Below are 20,924 nucleotides of genomic sequence, written 5' to 3' on the forward strand. Positions count from 1 at the left end.
TTCTCTGTCATGATTATGTTTACAAGAAGTGATTACGATAGTTTTAGCTCTTCAAGCCTCGAAAGCTGCTGCTATTGTGTGTCCCTTGCTGGTTCACTGTGTTGTTATTGGTTCATTAGCCACGTCTCTCATTGCGAACGTCATTTGAAAAGCGTCATCTTGACCAATTAAGAGCCGTACTTTGCAGGTTGCTCACAAGTTCCATCGAAGCAACTCGAAGAGCTTTGGTACTCCGTGGAGCAATTAGACGGCAGGCGCAGCCCTCTCTACAGAAGTTTTATTGTTTTCTGTTTACTGGCATCCCCTAAGCACATTCTCAGAGCAAAGACGCGCCGACTTGCTCCGAGAGACGCAAGAATTCAGCACTGGAGCTGTCCGGTCGGAGCGACCTTGATGCTGGACGGTCAACTTTAAAAGGGTCTTGATGCGTTTTTGCTTCTGTGCGGTCCACTGGCGAAACTGGGCTATACCGAAGACACACTAGTGTGTGGTATACTGTCACGAGCAGACACACAAACCCTTCCGGAGCTGTGACATGCCGATTTGCAGTGCTTAAAAGACAAAGAGAAAGCGAGACTCAAGTCCGGGAGTACAGACGTGCCTCTTTCCAGGTATGTCTCAGTATAAACTGCAAAATTGTGACGCAAATCGGCATGAGGCTTTTTACGTTTGACGACTGAAACTGCAGAGACATTTCGGAAATATTGTGCATCCGCAATGACCGTGCAGTGATTGCACAGTTTGCACAGTTTTAACAAGCGTTTAATTGCATCGGCGTCCCAATACAAGCTGCTCACTGCGCGCGTGTAGTAATACCAGAAGCTCAAGAAGTCATGCATCGGTTTTAGCTCGAGCGAGGGTGTAATTACTCATTTTCGCTTCTAAAAAACAGAATGTGTATCCCACTCGCGAGATTTAGGTCAGCGTTCACAGAAGGGTGTGGATGAGCTTCGCGTGGTATCAAACGAGTTCGTGCATCACCTTCTCACAAATAAAATCGGACATGTAGTGGTAGAGTTCTCTGAAAAACAACCAGTAACTTTCACCTTTGAGTCGAATTAAGTGGCTTGGTCTTGTTGTATATGTAAATGACCGTACCGCAAGAAACTCTATCTTTAAGGTATTCTTGCACGTAGCCTCCTATGTCATATGTGCGTAATCACATCCTAAGTATATGTTCTGGGATCTCACTGCGCGTAGGTAAGTGTGCCATATCAGATATTTATCTTGGTAAAATATTCGTGCATCCGAGCCGACGTCTTTAAAGACTGTAAATGGCTTGTGATCCTGCTTCTAAGTATTTTATGTTGGGCGCAGGCAAACACTCGGACCGATCGTGGACAGTGATGCGGTCAGTGATGCGGTATTAGTGTTGGCTATATGGCGAGGGACGATTTTAAGTGAAGCGTGTCGTCATTTGTACAACGTTTGATGTCTCACCATGTTTGAAATATGCTGTCTATATGCACAGTATATAAACTTCCTTCTCCTTCTACAAGTAACAGAGGAATTACAAAGTCTAAGGTTTTACAACAAAATGCAAAATATATTTGTTGGTTAAAGTTTATGGACCAGTATGTAAATAATCATGTGAACTAAATATCTGCTTTGAGAACTGCTGATTTTGTCCCTTTCTTTATTAGATTTATCAGTGCCAAGCAGACAGACAAGCTAAACATATCTGGTGTTTCTTTTCTACCAAATCTATGCAAGTCCTTTTTGGCTGAAAAATGACCATCATTGGAAGAGCTATTCTGTATTCTCCCTGCTGTCATCATAAATGCTGCCTGTGTTCTTCTGCCAGTTCGCTTGTCTTCTCCCACACTAAAATGTTCTGTTGGAAGAGGAAATGACCTTTCTTGGGAGATGCCTGTCCTTTTTTACAGTCCCTGGTCTTGTTTCTGCTGGGAGCACTGGTGCTGGCCACGACTTGCTCATCCCCAGAATCCCAGGCCCCCCGGCGCAGCACTCGGAAAATCTCTCTCATCTCTGCCTGCCTGCCTCTAACGCCGGGCAAACTCATTGCACATTTTATTCCAGAATGCAGAGAGATGCTCTGTTTCATCTCCTGGAACTGCACGAGCTCACAATCCCCATTGTGAGCTGCTCCGTCTCCATTGGTTGGCAGCAGCTCTGTGCCTGACAGAAACTGAATGCCAGCATTCCCCCCCCCCCCCCCCCGCTGCACTCTCAACACATGCACACTTCATTTACATTCAAATTCTTCCATGTTCTCTGTGAGCCATGGGGCCTTTAAGCTAGCATGAGAGTCCAGTGTCACGGTCAGCCAGTGAGCTTCATTCGTAGCATAAGATGTTGATGGCAGCAACTGAAACGGAGAGACAATGTGTATATACTTAACAGGGGCAGGTATATGGAGGGGCTGGGGGTGAAAGGGCATCAGGTTTAGTCTACTCTCATATATTTTGCCCAAGTTCTTTGGTACAAGCCAATATGGCACAGAGCACTGAGCTTATGTGATTATGACTGTCCCGATCCACCATGTTCAGTGAGAGCTGGACCATGTTCAGTGAACACTCACCATGTCCAGGCTTTCGCTTGGCTGGGTTTGTTGTGGGGTGGGTGTTCGTGGTTGTGCTTGTGCACTGGCAGAAGAGAGCCTCGTGAGCTCATTAGAGTGATTAGTTCCAGGGCTTTTGCTGGGAGCAATGGGAAACTGTTCCCATGGATAGAATGCAGGCTTTGTAGCTTCCTCATTCACAGAGCTCTGCCCTACAGGAGGACCAAAGAAAAGCTGAGCCTGGTTGGGATTCCAGTCAGTGCAGAGCAGCAATGTAAAGGAGTCCCATGAGATGCTGTGTGAAACAATATTACGGTGATGGCTACATGTAGCAGCAAAGCTTCTGTCACGGCAAGATGCTCCTTACCACAACACACATTTTAGATCGGCTTTTGAAAAAGCAAGCAGATAAGCACCAAGGGGTTGTTTCTGCCTTTATCTTAATCCTGACAGCATGACTTGGGATATCAGTATCAAGGGCCTACTAGTCCCCTCTGCTCCAAGGTCCCAAAGCTTGATACAACACAGAGACCTTTTGCTTAAAAAAACATGTGACCTGGGACAGTATTTGCTGCAGCTTTGACTCAGCATGCACAAACTCTTAAAGCCAATTATTCTCTATGGAATAATCAGGTAAAACGGAAGTTATTCTCTGTGGAATAGGCAGGCTGGAATAATCCATAATGACCTTCCACTGCAGTCCCTGGTTACCTGCTGAATACTGATTGTAGAGCAAGGTGTCCCAAGACCTCTCAGGAATTCTCACTAACCAATAAAGATCAATTTCCTAGATTCAGGATTGAATTCTAAATATCCAGTTCTTATATTCTGAAGATCAAATTCCATGACAGTACCTGTGCTCCCTGGTAAACAAACCCATGACCGGGGGTTGCTAACACCTTACACTACCTGCTCAGTCAGATCAGACAGGAACACACAATTTAAAAATGGTTTCACAAAGGGGAACTTTACACAAAATAAAATACTGTCTAACATGATGTTTCCAGAAGTAGACAAAAAAGCAAGCTCTTTAAAGAATGGGGCTGACCCAAAATGCTTCCTTCTTTTAAACCCAGATGAAACATCATCCTTTCCAGCCTGTTTGTCAGTGACTGCTTTTTTTCAGTACACAGTCATTATTTTGTGTTCACCAATTTGATGATGTTTAATCCGGAATTCAACAGGACCAGACAGGTTTGTGCTGAGGTCACTCGTTTAGGAAGGCTAAAGTAGACTGAACTGTCATTGTGTTGATCAATATTCTGTCCACCTCAGTGAGAGGCACACAGTGAGGTTCAGATGGCAGGGAGATGTTAGTGATCGTGATTCCAAGATTTGCTAAAGGCTCATAAAACCAACTTAAACATTTTACTGTTTCACTACGCTGGTCAGGCACACACATGGCACTTTAAAGTGCTATGTGATTCAGTCCCAAAGAAAGATGTAAAACATTTTCCACCATAAAGCAGACAAAGCAGTGGTGTTTTGGTAATAGAAATGAACATAATTTAAGCATACAGCTTTGATAAATGTACAGTCTTATGATTTCTGTATTATTATTAATCGAATATCGATATGAGGTCTGTATGCACCACAGGTGGAGTTGGTAGAGCTGAGTCACAGTACTGCCAGTCAGTGGAAGGATCAGGAATTCCTAATGCCGGAATTTGTTTCAATGTTGCCATCTTTCCCCCTTCACCACAAATCCTTTATTAAACAACAAGAATTAACATTTTCAGGGTGAGCTGGCTGCCAAAGGAACCATGTCCTTTAAGGGATTATAGGAAATCGAGCCCTTTTCTAACATCCAGTGCAGCCAAAGATGGAAAATGTATAGATAAATGAGTCGCTTGGAAAAGTTTTTGTTTAATGCAATTTAATTTTCATTTTAAAATTACATTGAAAACGATCAAGATTAACAGTCAGTCTCTAAACATTATATTTACTTAATCACTTGTCATTACACCAACATGTAGTACTTCGAGTCCTGTTTATTTGATTTTTATGTTTTTAACAAACTCCACAAGGAAACATGATCATGTTAGTGAAAATATTTACATAAGATGTTTTGCTTGTGCATAAGTGTTGCTTCCAGAAGTCTAGAAGCCAACACTTCATTACATGATTCATTGTATGTTCATTGGCTCTCTTTTCTAATCAGTCATTTAAATACGTTCATTATGACTGACTCAGGCACTTAATCAGTGTTTACTGTTGTGAATAATCATGTCAGCAGGCAGAATTATTGATGTGGGTACATCAGATGTTGTTTTAATGACATGGTTTTTGATATAGTTGCGTAGAAAATCATTGTTCCCGTGGTCTCAGAAATCGGTGATCACACCACATTTGTCATAATCTCTGCAGCGTGTGACCTCGGTGACAACAGATATACTCTCTTAAGTGTAAAGCTGATCTGAAAATTGTGCCTGTGATATTAGAGTCTATCTGACAGCCACTTACAACTCAGCATTTGGCTAATAGTTTGCAAAGGAACCGGTAAAATTCAGTTCTCTTCTTTACCCCACTGCCAAGCTCACATATGAAAGCACTGACAGATATGCTGGCATCAACCTTGCCAGTAAAGAAGAAAATAATTAAATCCCAAACCTTAATTAAATCCATTTAAAATTCATAGGGATGGCTCAGAATGTCATCTTCCTCTGCGTCAGAGATATCAAGCAATTTCCCACTGGAGAACAGAAGAGATGGGGATGATGTTTAGTAGCAGTGGGGGGAATATTCAGCAGGAAGACTCAATCTGTCGGGAGATGATGAGATGGTATTTGTGTAACAATCACAGGGCTAGCAAGTACCACAGAGCCTCTTGTAGCTCCTTATGTTGAACTGCAGAGGGAGCTGTCTCTTGTTGGCAAATGTAAGTTAATTTAAACAAAACAATTACAAAATATAGAGTTGGTTTTCACCACCTAGACAGGGTCGTAACAACCCTTATTTGTAATTCACTCAGTAAGGCGGGACCTGAAGCAGCGCGTCTACTCCGAACGCTTTACGAGGACAGAGCTGCAGTGTTTTCAGAGTTTATTGATTGTTGCTTAAATCAAACATGCTGATTCATGAATCATGGCAGTTGGCCGGCAGAGACATCAGATCACAGTGTCTCTCAGCTGACTGAAAAATCAGACATCCCTCTATCCTGCAGAGGACGACAGCACGTTGGTGTTTCTACACCAGACGATCAGGATTAATTACTGAGGCTAGCTCTCTTTTACATGCACGCGCACGCGCACGCACATGCGCGTGCACACACACACACACACACACACACACCACACACACACCTGAAAATCATGCCTCAGGGCCAGCAGTAATAAATCAGTTGTGATTGCTGAGTGCTGCACAAAATAATGGTGAAAGACACAGTCCAACTGAAATGGGTAATTCAAAAAAAAAAAAAAAAAAAAAGGTCTAACTATCTCATGACTTAGGACTTGGATCTGGTGTCAGTGTTTACATCCTGTTGAACATGGCGTTATACTAAGTTGTGCCAGTATTCCATACTGCACAATTGGTTTCACACATTATTTCTACCTTCTGCCAAATTTTGGCTGTCGGAACAAAATCCTGGCAAAGACCTTTGGTTACAGGACTTCAACTGGTCACATCTGTGAATGCATTTTTGGCTGATGAGAGCAAATCCCAGATGAGCCGTCTTGCTATGACATGCTGAATAAATATGGGTCCAGGATTGTCAGTTTCAGTCACAGGAGACAAAGGCAGGATATTTGACTGATTTTGCATTCTATTGATATAAAATTTTACCCATCAACCTCTTTCAAATGAGTCTTAGACGGAGACCGCAATTCAGAGTTCACCTCAGCTGCTATAAGCACTATATTAGTGAGGCTCTGACGCAGATGCACTTGGCCAGGTGGGATGCTTCAGACTATACTCATGTGGTGCTGTTTGATCATTTGGCTTAAGTTGTACTTCATGTTTTTCTGCTTGGGGGTTTAATGGGGTTTGGTAAGCAGTAATGACAGCTGTTCAGTGCACAGTTTCTTGTGATGGCATAAGGGCTTCTATTGCTTCAGCTGCAGTCCCAAAAAGCTTGTGTGTGTGTGTGTGTGTGTGTGTGTGTGTGTGTGTGTGTGTGTGTGTGTGCGCGCATGTTAGTATTAGGGAGAGGGTGTATTTAGCTACATCATTTGTAGTGTTCCCATGATGGGAAAAAAAAAATATGACTTTAGAAATGTATACACTGTGACACTATAACTGACTAACAGAGCCAAACCACTTCCTTTTGTATTCTGTTAAGGTCAGGTGCTGGTGTAATCTGCGCAGTACTTAGCTACGGTAATATGACAGGAAATACAACTGAAGACTCAACTCACTTCTATTGCTTTTGTTCATGTCCTCCTTAACTAACCCTCTGACTTCACATTCATCTTTTAAATCTTGAGGCTTAAAGCCACAAACTCTGTTTCCTGACCTGCTCGACAGTCTGATCCTGATTTCTCCTTGCCTTGCCTACTGGAGAGAATTTATAGTCTTAAGTTAGTTCGTATGGGCCATCTGACATCTGCTCTGTCAGACTCTGTAGGTTTTGCTAGGTCACCTCACAATGCATTTAACCATTTTGTATATCAATTCCTTTTAAGCACTTTATCTTTGAATGTTTACCAACTGCTAAAGATGATTGAACTGCATAAGAAAGGTCTTTTGCTGATTCCTCTCTCTCTGCGTTGTAGCCATGGGTGTACTGATGTCCAAGAAGCAGCAGGTGGAGAAGGTGCAGAAATGCAGTGCGGTAGTCTCCGCGTTTCGCGAAGGCTTAAAGAACCAGCCGACCACTGCCCAGCCTCACGAGAGTGCAGAGAACAGAGAGGGCTTCGCCGAGCCTCAGAGCCCGCCCAGAGAAGACGAGTCCACACACAAAGAGGAGGACGGAAAACCAGGACCTTCCTCCACTCCGCCCAAGGAGGAGAACAAAGCCAATCAGGAGGCATGGGGCCGCCTACGTGATGGCAAAGGGGTGGAGCCCGAGGAGTTAAAAAAGGATCATCAGCTCACGCCTCCGGCATTCGTGCGACCGAAGAGGCAAGTGAACGACGATCAGCCTGCGCAGGTCGAGCTGAACCAGAGAGAACAGGTAATGACAAAATCAACAGCAGCAGCGATGATTACTAGTAGATGGCAAAAGCTTCCAAGAAAGTCACATTCTAAACATGAGCCTTATCATCTTGGATGGGGTACCATGGCAACAAACAGACTTGCGCTCTTCCATGTTATACACTGAGCCTTCATACTAGAGTCATATCATCTAGTGCATGGTCTCAGAAGCTGACAAGAGCCGATTTAAATAATCATAGTAAAACACATGTGAACACTCTTTTTCCATGCAGTCCGCTGTCTTCCCAAAAAAAAAGCAAATCATTCAGGGCTAGGTTTGTCAAACGACCATCTTTAAATTGTAGCGAGAGTATTACACACTCGTTTTTAACCCTACAGCAATATGACCCAGGTATTTTTTTCCCCACAAGGTTCCAAAATAAATGTGTGTGTACATGTGTGAGTGTGTGTTCTCGGTTTATTTGAGGCTTTCAGGGAGTTGGTCATGTGGACCTGAGCCCTCTGTTAAAAGGGAAAATTCTATGAACAGCCGACAGCAGAATCTTCAGCCTCTTAGGATATCTGGTCATGCTGTTGGCACCAAGCAGACTGTGGGTTGCATAGAGGCCCGGACTGAGTGAGAAAGAGAGGGGGAGAGGTAGAGTTGTGGAGGGAGGGAGGCAGGGAGAGGGAGAGCATGTTGCAGATAGAGAGAGGGAGTGGGATTCACATACAGAGAGAGAGAAAAAGCAGGCAGGCTCTGCTAGCATCCAGATCCTGGCTGATTAATTCGGGTCACTGCAGCTGACATCAGCGTAGCTGCTGTTTCTGTCGCACTGGCCTGCTGGATGACAGCCCTCCACTGTGTCTCATTGTTTCCTGCGCCGCTCTCACCGTGGAAAAATGTCAGTGGAGAGCAGAGCGAGAGGCACCTCTCACTTTGCTGTTGTCTGTTATGAGGGGGCATGCTTATTGTGAGGGTTTTCTGAAGTTGGGGATAAAGGCCTTGTGCTCTTGGCTGGAGAGCTGAAAGCAAATGGATGGTTATGAAACAGGTTGCAAAAGCACCATCACTGCAGTAATGTGTATTTACTGCAGTAATGTGAATATTACAGTGTTGGGGCCCAGAAAAAAAACATATGCTAGGCAGCATGCAACATTTCATTCTTGTTCTTTGGCTTCTAAGAAAGAGAAAATTAATATTTAGACAAAAAAGTTTACATATTTTCCTTGGATTTTAAATCATGCATGAAATATAGCTAACTACATTTGAGAGATCAATTCTGTTCTCATCAGTGAGGGTAGGTGATGGTAGTCACTTAGGAGGAAAAAATGAAATCCTGAAATTGGACTCTAACAGTGAGGATGACTCATTGCAGTGAAGGAGAAAGATAAGGTGACTGTGACCATTTCTGACTGCTTGAAAAGAGAAACCCTGACTGAGAGAGAGAGAAAGTTCCCACCCTTCCAAACCTTCATCACACACCCATTCGGATGCCGGCATCCTACTTGGATGATGTCCATGAGGGGGAGGGAGGGAGGGAAAGGGGGGAGAGAGAGAGAGAGAGAGAGAGAGGAGGGAGAGAGAGAGAAGGGGGGAGGGAGGGAGGGAGAGAGAGAAGGAGGGAGGGAGGGGAGGAGCGAGAGAGAGAGAAGGGGGGAGGGAGGGAGGGAGAGAGAGAAGGAGGGAGGGAGGGAGGAGCGAGAGAGAGAGAGAGAGAGGAGGGAGGGAGAGAGAGAGAAGGGGGGGAGGGAGAGAGAGAGAGGAGGGAGGGAGAGAGAGAGAGAGAGAGAGAGAGGGAGAGAGAGAGAGGAGGGAGGGAGAGAGAGAGAAGGGGGGAGGGAGGGAGGGAGAGAGAGAAGGGGGGAGGGAGGGAGGGAGAGAGAGAAGGAGGGAGGGAGGGGAGGAGCGAGAGAGAGAGAGAGAGGAGGGAGGGAGAGAGAGAGAAGGGGGGAGGGAGGGAGGGAGAGAGAGAAGGAGGGAAGGAGGGAGGGAGGGAGGGGAGGAGCGAGAGAGAGAGAGAGAGAGAGGAGGGAGGGAGAGAGAGAGAGAGAAGGGGGGGAGGGAGGGAGGGAGAGAGAGAAGGAGGGAGGGAGGGGAGGAGCGAGAGAGAGAGAGAGAGAGGAGGGAGGGAGAGAGAGAGAAGGGGGGGAGGGAGGGAGGGAGGGAGAGAGAGAAGGAGGGAGGGAGGGAGGGAGAGAGAGAGAGAGAGAGAGAGAAGGAGGGAGCGGAGGAGCGAGAGAGAGAAGGGGGGGAGGGAGAGAGAGAGAAGGGGGGGAGGGAGAGAGGAGAGAGAGAGAAGGGGGGGAGGTAGAGAGAGAGAGGAGGGAGGGAGAGAGAGAGAAGGGGGGGAGGGAGGGAGGGAGAGAGAGAAGGAGGGAGGGAGGGGAGGAGCGAGAGAGAGAGAGAGAGAGAGAAGGAGGGAGCGGAGGAGCGAGAGAGAGAAGGGGGGGAGGGAGAGAGAGAGAAGGGGGGGAGGGAGAGAGGAGAGAGAGAGAAGGGGGGGAGGTAGAGAGAAGGAAGGAGAGAGGGAGGGAGGGGAGGAGAGAGAGATAGAGAGAGAGAGAATATGATCAGCTCTCTCCACCTTTCAGCCACTGCTGCCCTTTCATGCACCGCTGTGCAAAAGGTCAAGCTCGTTGGTTGTTATTGTACGTGAATACGCAGAGGAAGGAATAAACCCTAGAAGGACTAAAATCCTCCTTATCCCACACCGCATACATGGCTCATGACACAGACAAAGCCATGGGAAATATGGCAGAAGTTCAGCGTCAGATGCTGGGATGAAGAGCACAGGGGGAGAGTGAGGAGAGGTTTTTTCTTCTCTGGGCTTTTTACGGGAGGCTAACGGAGATGCTAATGAAGCAGACATTACCAGGGTCAGCCGGTTCAGCACAAATAACACAAAAATGAAAGCTCAGTCAATCAGCTTTATGTATATGGTCCTTTTTCAAGGCAAGATTACAAAATGCGTCACAATAAAGAAATGCTTATATTTAAAACAATGTTAAAATAGCTAAAGAAAATAAACAAATATACACAAATTAGCACATTACTCATGACTGCAACTGCAAAGCTACAGAATAAAATTTTCTTAAATGGGGATCTGGACTCTGAAAGTATGATATCAAGGGGAAGACAAGCATCACTGTGTGTTTTACAGCCCAAACGAATATAGTCAAACAGACTCTGAGGAGCCAGTGATGAATAACGGTGTTTATATAATAACAAACTGTATGCAGCTTGATCAAAACTCTGTTATTATTCATTATATTACTGTGGGTCTGATGAGGATTGTGAATGCCAGTTGCAGAACTTGCTTTATTTTGGAAATGGAAGACTTGTGTGACCACAAAGTTCGATCACATAAATACAAAATAATATGGGGGTCAAGTTCATGTGAGGCTGAAGTTATCAAGCAAAATTTCTCCTCAGCTCACTCAAATCCCAAAAAACCTGAATGCAATGACTACATATTGTCTGGTTTGGTCAGAGTTTCTCACTCAATGGGGACTCTTTTTTTTTTTTAAATTTTATTTTTTGGGATGGGCAGTGTGAGGCTCCTCGTGACTGAAAGTGCTACAGTAGTGGCCATTACTGCTTAGACCTGGAATATGAGAATGTGAGGGTGTCAACTGGACTGCAGCCTACAATTTCAGTAGTACGTGGACATTTGGCTTGATGAAATCACTTGGAAAATTTGATGTTTGTATTTTCAGTTCCCTTGTACTGTGACTGTGCAAATTAAGTACAAAATGTCACCTGTAATGAATGACCTCACAATCATGGTTTCAGCTTAGATCCATTGTGCAGGATAATGGAGACATATGTCACTGTCCATCGAGTCATGACCATTTGAAGCCTCAGGCTCTCCTTCTGCTCAGTGTATGACCATCTGAGGGTTAAAACCAAACCTCACCGCTCTCCTAGCGGTTTGAACTCATTCTAGCTAGAAATGAATGACCATGAGCACTTGAGTCAAAATCAAGTTCTCTCTTCCTCACCCTTATGAGAGCCTGAGCTATACTGTAAGCTCCCCTGTAAACTTTACTGTAACCTCCACTGTTGGCTGTACGGTAGCCTCCACTGTAAACTCCACTGTAATCTGTAAGTGCTACTACAGATGGATGTGCTCTGTCTTTCTCTCTCATAACCAGCCTGTAAATGACGAAATGTGCGAGGTGTGTGAGGTATGGACGGCAGACGACTTGTTCCCGTGCCGGATTTGCACGAGGGTGTTCCATGACGGCTGTCTGCGGGAGATCGGATACCTGCATGCTGATGCCCTGCAGGAAATGAGAGAAACGGCTCACACTACCACTGGGTGGAGCTGTTACTACTGCGTAAGTCCATATTGACTGCACACACACAGACACAATGACGTGTATTCATACTGTTGCGCGCACACACACATCCTCTCTGGAATGGGTTAATATTTTTAAAACAATGTTGCACCCATTAAACATTTTCAACTCCCCATTGAATTGCATAAGTTTTTCTAGTTCTTAATTTGTTATTTCTTAAATTCTACATGTATCCCCTTTTAACTTGTAATGGTAGCTTAACAAGGCATTCTTTGGTATAAAGGTTCTATAGGATGTTGTTGGTTTGGCATTCCAAGCTCTAAAAGTTCTGGTTCTGCATTTGGTTGCAGGGCTATAGTTCCTAGAAGCCTCATTTGTCTAAGACTGCAGGGACCAGGCAATGATATTTCAGATGGTGTTTTCCCTATAGTGTTTTTACATCATAACCCTGTTGTGTAGTAATGCACTGTTTAGTTATTTTCCTTTTTGGAAAATCAGTGGTACCTTTTTGAAATGTAGCTTCCCTTAGTGTGGTGCTTTGGAAGGATCACAAATGATCCTGAATGGATCATCAGGCCATGATGGAAAGTTGGTATTCCTGTGACAGCGAGGTTCCTGCAGCTGCTGCTGGTGGTTTGAGGAGCCTAACATGTAGACAGGCCTGTCAGACTGGAGCACATTGCTTATCTACCCCTCACAGCGGGTGGAGGCTTAAGCTGTTTGTAGGTGCTGTTGGAGAGTGTGAAGCATTGTTTTGTTGTGACAGTCTGACTGTAAAAAGGACATCTCCATACACGTGCAAAACACACTCACACTCACACACACACACACACACACACACACACACGCATACATATGCGCAGACACACACGCACATGAATGAATGAATAAATAAATGAATGTCTGCACACGCATTCACTATTAATGCACCTGCATGCATAGACACACCACACACACCGACGGAAATATGCACTCACACTGACACACCGTCACATTCACTGACACAACTGTCCACATTTCACTTTTCCAGAGATCCTAGGACAGCTTCTTACCACTGTCCTGTAGAACCAACAAAGGGTTAGGGTTAAGCTAACCCTTAGCTGTAAGCTAGCAGCCCTTAACAAATAACCCTTAACCTCAAGCTAGCATCCTGCAACTTTAACTCGCCACATACTGGACGCATTTGACAGTTTGGGATTGTTATGGCTGATTTCTCACACATTTCCTTTGAGGATTCATCTCAAAGCTTTTCTGTCTCACTACTGCCTAATCCGCTGTGTGTGTGCTCGCACGTGTGTGTTGTAATCTTAAAGTATTTCCAGGTCTATAATAGAAAAGGTTTACAATGGATCATAATATTTATCCACAGGCTGGCAACAAATGGCTCAGCCGACTGTAAAATCACAGCAAAAGGATAAAACTTGCCAACTCTCTTGTTTCAGCAAAAGTACAACCACTGAAAATTAGCTGGTGGGAAAAAAAAAAAAAACCAAAAAAAACCAAAGGAGTTGTTACCTGAAGGTCCTGAATGATTAATTGCCACCATCACTGGGCTGTTTTTTTTTCACATATTTAATCATGGCATTTTTGCCACAGCCCTAATATACCTAATAAACATTTCCCTCATTCCAGAAAAGTCTTAACAGGTATTAGCAGACACGCTCACTTTGGTGATATCAATGACTGTAGAAAACAGAAAAGGCTTTTAACAGCAGGAATTCATCTCTTCACAATGGTGATATGGCCAAAAATGTAAAAACCCTAGACCCTAATATTTTTTTTACATTTATTTATTATTACAAATTTAGACAAATAATAAAAAAAAACAACTCATATGGACCCTACTATTAGCCCTTGACCCCACCAGCAGTCCTAGTCTTAGCACTAAACCCTAGGCCTTCCTGCTTCCCATACAATAAGCTGCTCCTGCTTCATTGACTGACCACCACAATTTATTTCTCTCTCTTTTAATATTTTAGTTTTTAAAAAGCCTGTCAGTGTGTGTGTTCTTCTTTTTGTTAGCCCCAAATACCGACTCTACCACCACATCTCAAATTTAGATCTTACTAGCCGGAACCGCTAGCGGTTACAGTTTAAGTGTGAGATAAATCGGTGCCTCAGGAGAACCTAACCCCCCAACTCCTGCTCCTCCCCCACCCTCAGCTCTGGCACTGTTGTTGAAATGGGTCTGAGGAGAACCGATAAAAACGCGCATCTCTGTTGCCCTGGGCACAAATGCTTTTAAAAGCCTCAGTCTGAAGGGAAACGATGCATCTGGTTGTGGAAGAGTGACTTCTGAGATCAAAGGACCTGCCTGCATTTGCTCTCCGAAAGCTTCCTCCTACACACACCACAAACTCATCAGGCTTTTTTAAGAGTTCAATTAGCCCATGAGATAATTACACTCCAATTCTGGTCTATTCATTGACTTGTATTACAAAGAAATGGATAGAGAGGTAAAGGGAGAAGGGGAGAGGAGGAGGATGACTTAATAATGATACATTTATAGCATTTAAAAAGTATGGATGATCGTTCTACAAAACCTTGTTCTCTGATCATTTAACTTGCATTACTACCTTACATTTCTATTACTTTTGTTTAAGTTTAATTGTTTCCTAATCCTGGACTGTGAGAACCTGAACTGTGTAATGTAGTGCTTTCGTTTCTCTAACACATGCATTTTAAAGTCTTGGCTTTAGTCATCAAGTGATGAGCTGAGTCTGGTTCATTGGGAAAAGTAAAAAGACTAAAATGTACAGTGCTCCAGGTTCCAGGATTTAACACTGGGGTTAAGAACACTGTTGAAATGTGCTTGATCTTATAATAACCCAGCAAGCTAATCAGCTAACCTGCCAACAGGGACCCAGTAGATTTGTGGTTTATATTTCACAAATCCATTACAAATACATAGATTTTATATTGATATTTTAGAACATGTAGATGGTACTGCCAGTCCATTTTTTGAACATATGGTAGATGCAAAATGTGCCTGTTTCCTTTGCTCTGCTGTAAAGCAGGCAGCATTTTCTCAAGTGGAGCGTTGTCTTGGCCAAACTATTCAGCCATCTTAGCACTTTTGTAATGGTTATAAAATAAACCTGTGAAAAAAGATTCCACCATCAGTGGGTGAAACTACAGTAGCATATTTCTTTTGCAAAACCCCCCCAAATATTCATTTAATTAACTGTTTTACCCATATCCTCTCTTGCCCATAGCACCCTCTATTGCTCACTTCCCACACATCTATCACGACACCGATCAGACACAAATATAGCATACATGGCTCATGACACAGAGAAGCAAATAATAGCAATAATCTTAAGCAGTGACATGCAGCAAGAAACACACATTTTATACTACTCACCAACAAAGAACATTTAAATTCAGTTTCGGGGGAAAAGTAATTTGTAATAAATAGATTTTTATCCCATGTACTGTCTCAGGACAATGTGAACCTGCTGCTCACTGAAGAAGAGATGTACAGTCTGATGGAGACCTTCAAACAATGCAAGATCATCCCAGGTGCCTCAATGCTCACAATTAGTTGAAATGATCCTGAAATCTTAAGCTTGTGTGGCAAGTGGTGGTATAGTCTGCCTCTCTCTCGGGCTTACACCTGCTGGGGTCCCGTGTTCTGTCCTGTCGTAGAATCCTGTCTCGTCTCAGACCAGCTCCTACAGTACAGGCACTTTGTATCCAAGCAACTGTTTGAGAAGGATCTAACTGATGAACAGGAAGAGGAGGTACTGGCTCAGTTCGCGGCCCTCGACCCCGACAAGAAAGGCCAGATAGAGTGGTCGGATTTCCTGTACCATGAATCCCTGTCCATACTGCAGAAGTTTCGCACACAGGTAATGACAGTCAGTACACAGTAGACTTAAATTTTTCTGAGTGTTGGCAGGATTAATCATCAAGATATCCATTTTATAAATCAGAGGAAACTTTTTATGCTGCCTATTTATAAGGATCTGAAGCCCAATTCCATTTCAGCCATTTTTTGACATGCATGTGTTTGGCAACCCGTTATGGTTTTGCCTCCAGAATTCACTGGTGCGTCTGCTGACGGCTAAAGAGCGCGACCGGGCGCGTGCCACCTTCCACAGCCTGGACCAGGACAAAGATGGCATCATCAGAGGAGGAGAGTGTAAGCAGGTCCAGGCCTCCTGGTTCCACAAGCTCAGCAGAGAGTCGCAGTCCTGCAGCGTCAGGTTGGCCAACCCGTAGTCCCAGCGGTCACTGAGCCAAGGGCTGTTCTCTCCCTTCACTTACTGTCCATAACAAGCACTTAAACAACCAGCGTAAGATGTTAAATGTAAATCAATGCCATTCATCGTCTGCCCGACTGTTTTGGGAACCAGTAAATGTGCAGACGTGTGGACATTTTTAAGGGAATAACAGCATCCTCTGCGTCTGTGGCTGCTCTTAGCAAAAGTTAAATGTTGTGGAGTCATCGATGAAATTGTAGTTATAATATCTCTTTTGCTGTTGATTCATCAGCTGCTGACTTAATGTTTAGGTGCACTGGGAGATAATGTAGAATATTTTTTTAAAACAAAGTTCGGCTACGGCGGAGGATTCCAAGCATGTAATACTGAACAGTAACGAACAAGGCTAAACAGAAACAACGCAGTCAGTCAAGGAGGAACAACTGGGTGTTCCCTGTCAGCTAGCTTAAAGCCACATGGAAGCCACAGAACGATGTGTTGGGCTGTTATCTGTGAAGATATAATTACACTATTTGGTTGATTTCCAGCTCCTCCCTGCAACTAATCTATTTGTCAGTAATATATAATGAACATTCAGAACTCTTTGAGTATGATGGCATTAATTAAACAGGGCTCCGTTTCCCAAAAGCACTGTAATATTAAGATCACCTTAACGGAAAATTGTTCAATGTAATATTGGAATATATAGCATTTAAAATTCTTTGTTATGATGCTTTTGGGAAACCCAGCCCAATGTATTTAATTTTCCTCTCGTTATAGGAAAGTGTTTATGCATATTGCATCATCGCAAAGTGAACAATGTCTAATTATCTGTCAGTCGAAACCATGTTTCACTGCATCATCTGCTATTTTTGGGTCAATAATGTGCATGTAATGCTATGGCTGTATCCCAAATAGCTCCTTCCACCTTACCTACAGACTGGACTAGAAACAAGATGAGCTTACAACATGTACAGCCTAGCTAGGATGCTTGGTAACAAATAGGAAGTTGTTTTGGATTCTTTCTGCTCACTCAATACCGTCATCTATCTTCCCATCCTCACTGTGGCTACTCCATATCTGCTCCCCCACAGACTTATCGGATTGTGTTCTCCTGTAATGAATATGGGGTAAGTTGCAATCCGTATGGACTTTTTCCACCTCTTAGAACTTGAACCTGTGGACTAACATTTACCTTATAAACTGGCAGAGGAGTATTATCAAATTATTATTAAATAATATTCAGCTGAAATGGCTAAAATTGCTAACTAAATTTAAAGAGGACAAGTTAGCCTCATTTTCTATATTTTATTCAAACCTAACAATGTTTATGTTAATTTTAAAGATTTCTATTAAAGAACAAACAGGGGAGCACATCATCTAGCCCTAAACATCATCATCATCGTCATCATCGTCATCAACATCATTAAGAAGTGTTGGTCTGTCAGAGTTTCTTTATTGACCTTTGTCTAAATTAGCTAAGACAGACTCAGCCCTCACATTATCAGGATCAGACAAGGAAGGGACTTGGTACTCCTTAGAGAAATCTTTATTAAAATCTATTGTCAGTTTAAATGGGCACTGGAGGTATGTGTCTGCATGTGTCTTTACCCTCTACATAAGACTGCATTCTAATCTGTGCCCATTAAAATCAACTCAAGGACAAAGATGATCATATTGGCTGTATAACGGCTTTTAAGGTGGTTTATCAAAGTGCGCACTATGTCATCAAAGTCCTGCTAATGGAGTCGCCCTGGCCTGCATATTTTAGTGCTTTCTGTGCTCTAACATACTGATGAAGGTTTTATTGCTCTGGCAGATGTCTGTTGAGTCAGGTGTGTTTGGCACAAGAAAACCACCAAACTGTGTCTATTCCTGATGATGCAGGCTTGGGAAACAGTCAGAGAGTAAAGAAAGTTATCACACAGCAGTCCTTATAACAGGAGCTTTTTATGTATGCACAACTTTAGCTATTTGATTTCACATCAATGATGCAGAAAATTAGTCCATTACTAATATTTGACTGTGATACTATATTATGGGACCCTTGCCCAAGTGAACCAGCCTGTTTGGATGTTTGGCACCTGCTACTATCTACTTTGTTTGTCCTGAACTCTTTGCAGGCTATTGATTGTAATTCTATACAGTAATATAGAGAGATTGTGGGTAAGCAAAGGAAGGGCAGTGCAAAAGGGAAATTCCATCTGCTGCTACAGGGTTGTGCTCAGTGGCTCACCTTTTTGGGATGGATGAACAATGTCCTCATTCGTCGTCTTTCCTGCAGCATCAGCCACGTAGGCCCGATATCAGAGAGCAGTCCAGCCAGCTCAGGCAGTGACAAGAGCAGGGACAAAGCCATGGAGAAATATGACAACAGGTGTGTGTGTGTGTGTGGGAGTGTGTGAGTGTGTGTGTGAGTGTGTGTGTGAGACAGTATTTTCTGCCATTCTTTCTGATATTTTGTGTCTTTCAACTCTGAGCTGTAATGCTTCATCTCTACCTTTTTGTTTATTTCAGGCCAGTGACGTGGAATACATTCCTGTGCGAGAGCGCCATCTATCTGTTGGCTGCCCGCCCCAACAGCGCGGCCATGCACATTCGCCTACCTCTGTAATTATGGCTGACTTGGCCAGGGGCTGTAGGGGCCGCTACAGCGCCACCTAGTGTTGGACATGCAGCAGTGAGTTGGTGTGGGATAAAGACCTGACACCAAGAAAGAATCAAATGAAATATAACTAAATACAACACTATACTCAGAGATTGTAAAAGCAATTAACACACCACTTCTCAGACCACACAAGCAACCAGAACACTGATTTTGAGAGTTAAGATATTTGTGAGATGCATTTCCTGCAAAAAAATAAATAAATAAAAAATGTAACAGTGCATTACAGTTAAGAGGATGGTTGAGTGGATAAAGTTATAAATATATCTGTTGTGAACTGCAAAGAGCACTGCCTCCTACTGTGTTTAAAAGAGCACCACCACAGTATTCAAACATCAGCCATAGAATTTGCAGTGTATCACTTTTGAATATATGTGGTTTAACTGAGAACAGGGTCTGGCCCACCACTGGTCCCAGTTCTACACTCACTGCAAACACAAAAAAGACAAGTAGACTATCAGAGTAGTCTGTACTAAAAGGAAGGAAATCTATCTGCATATATTATATATCAAGATAATATATAAAAACAAATATACAGTATATAAACCGATTTGTATGATGTGTATTTATTCCCCACTCTTACAAATGACCTACTGTTTTTCAGACTTTTAGATTTTAAATTCACTGTAGGCTTTTTTTTTTTTTTTTTTTCTTCCCTATAGGGGGTAAATGAATCAGTGTTGACCTGATAGCCAATGCAGAGACCCAGTTTTCCCAGAGTAGGCAGAATGTAAGTCTAATACACTGGCATGTGATTAAAAACTAGCTAATGTTTGGCTTTAATCCTTATGTAAAATCCCAGAGGTTAAATGTTTTTTAATTATTATTTTTGCAGTTAAATGATGAACTTACATAGGGAGCAAACATGGAATTCAGAACCGAAACTTTGACTGTGTCAAATAAAATTTTACATTGTTATTAGAAGTAATAATAATGCGCAAATAAAAAAAAAAATGAAATAACTTTTTTGTTTATACTCTATCACACTCTTATAATTGGTACTAAGTGGCTTATTCAGTGTTGTTTTTATAGGGGTCCAATGCAGTGTATTTACTTCCATGGTAGTCAGTTGTTGAGTCTATCAAGGCAATATGGGTTAAAGTGCAATACTGCAAGGCACTGAGAATAAATGCATGGCAGTAGCTCAATAAAACCAGCAGTCTGTGGCATCTTTATAATGGGGGTCATAACAGCTATGCCTTAGCTCTATACAGCTATCCATCAGCTATCCATCCACTGTATACAGGCCTAAGTGTATATCAGCTATCCATCAACTCCATATAGGTATCTATTAACTGTATAAGTGTTAGATATCCATCAACTATCTGTCAACTGTGTATAAGTGCATATTGGCTTTCCCATCAACTCTGTCAAATATCCATCATCTCTACAGCAACCTATGAGCTTTATACTTCTATCCATCAACTGTATACAGCTACTCATCAGCTATCCATTAACTCTGTATAGGTATCGGGTATAACCATCAAATAGCAAAGGCTTAACTGAACTTGTAGATAACATGGCCGTGACTATAATGGTTAATGTAGGTGTGCTGAAGGTTCTGCTGCCTCTGCCGAGCAAACAGCCCACCCCAACTTGCTGTTCCTTCCCATCTCACAGATCTTTTCTCGTGTTAACAACCAGCCAATCATGCATCTATGACATTTAGGTAACCTTCAGTTAACGCAGGCGTAACCACACATTCAGATAATAAAGCCATAATGATTAATTTAGATAATGTTGGTTTAAGTACGCATTCCGCTAATGCAGCCATAACCATATATTCAAATAACATGACTGAGCACCACTGAGACAGTCAGGCCCTTCTATCCCTTCAGGGAAAAGGTAACAAAAGGTTGACAAAAAATAACATTCATATTCCATAAATACAGTAAAATAAAATAAAATCAACCAATTCATATACGGTACTTTAGATATTTCTTGTTTCTAGGATGCATTTCACCACTGGGCCTAGCCTGTAGGATCCTTGCCATTTTCTGCATTCTACACTACATTTTGTCAACAATAGTTGCACTTTGAAGGCTGCCAAGCTATATGTTAGAATCCAAACAATAATTTAAGGTCATGTGTAATTTTATTTTTGGGGGGGTTTGTAATGTAGGGGTACTCTAATTATGCACTGCATGCCACTGAT

The 20,924-nt window shown here is 42.9% G+C and overlaps 1 protein-coding gene across 3 annotated transcripts; it reads left to right on the forward strand.

Moving 5' to 3' along the window:
- The first annotated feature begins 204 nt into the window (after positions 1-204).
- phf24 (PHD finger protein 24) lies at positions 205-19,319 on the forward strand. Of its 3 annotated transcripts, none has more exons than XM_035535262.2 (9): positions 205-611; positions 7,234-7,634; positions 11,753-11,938; positions 15,343-15,421; positions 15,548-15,750; positions 15,941-16,107; positions 17,199-17,234; positions 18,389-18,481; positions 18,622-19,319. In XM_035535262.2, exons 2-9 carry the CDS (start codon positions 7,236-7,238, stop codon positions 18,716-18,718), a joined length of 1,260 nt encoding a protein of 419 aa, XP_035391155.1. In that variant the 5' UTR covers positions 205-611; positions 7,234-7,235; the 3' UTR covers positions 18,719-19,319. The 3 variants fall into 3 exon arrangements, with proteins under 3 accessions (XP_035391155.1, XP_035391153.1, XP_035391154.1); XM_035535260.2 differs by lacking the exon at positions 205-611 and adding an exon at positions 970-1,200; XM_035535261.2 differs by lacking the exons at positions 205-611; positions 17,199-17,234 and adding an exon at positions 971-1,200.
- Positions 19,320-20,924: the final 1,605 nt, after the last annotated feature.

The sequence above is a fragment of the Electrophorus electricus genome, chromosome 19 (genome assembly GCF_041902795.1).
Source record: "Electrophorus electricus isolate QZ-2024a chromosome 19, ASM4190279v1, whole genome shotgun sequence".
NCBI lineage: Eukaryota > Metazoa > Chordata > Actinopteri > Gymnotiformes > Gymnotidae > Electrophorus > Electrophorus electricus.

Coding starts and splice junctions, on each gene's coding strand:
- phf24 (XM_035535260.2), top strand. CDS start 1,143: ATGTCATATGTGCGTAATCACATCCTAAGTATATGTTCTGGGATCTCA. Junction 17,235..18,388: donor TCTCCTGTAATGAATATGGG/GTAAGTTGCAAT, acceptor TCTTTCCTGCAG/CATCAGCCACGTAGGCCCGA. Junction 18,482..18,621: donor ATGGAGAAATATGACAACAG/GTGTGTGTGTGT, acceptor TGTTTATTTCAG/GCCAGTGACGTGGAATACAT.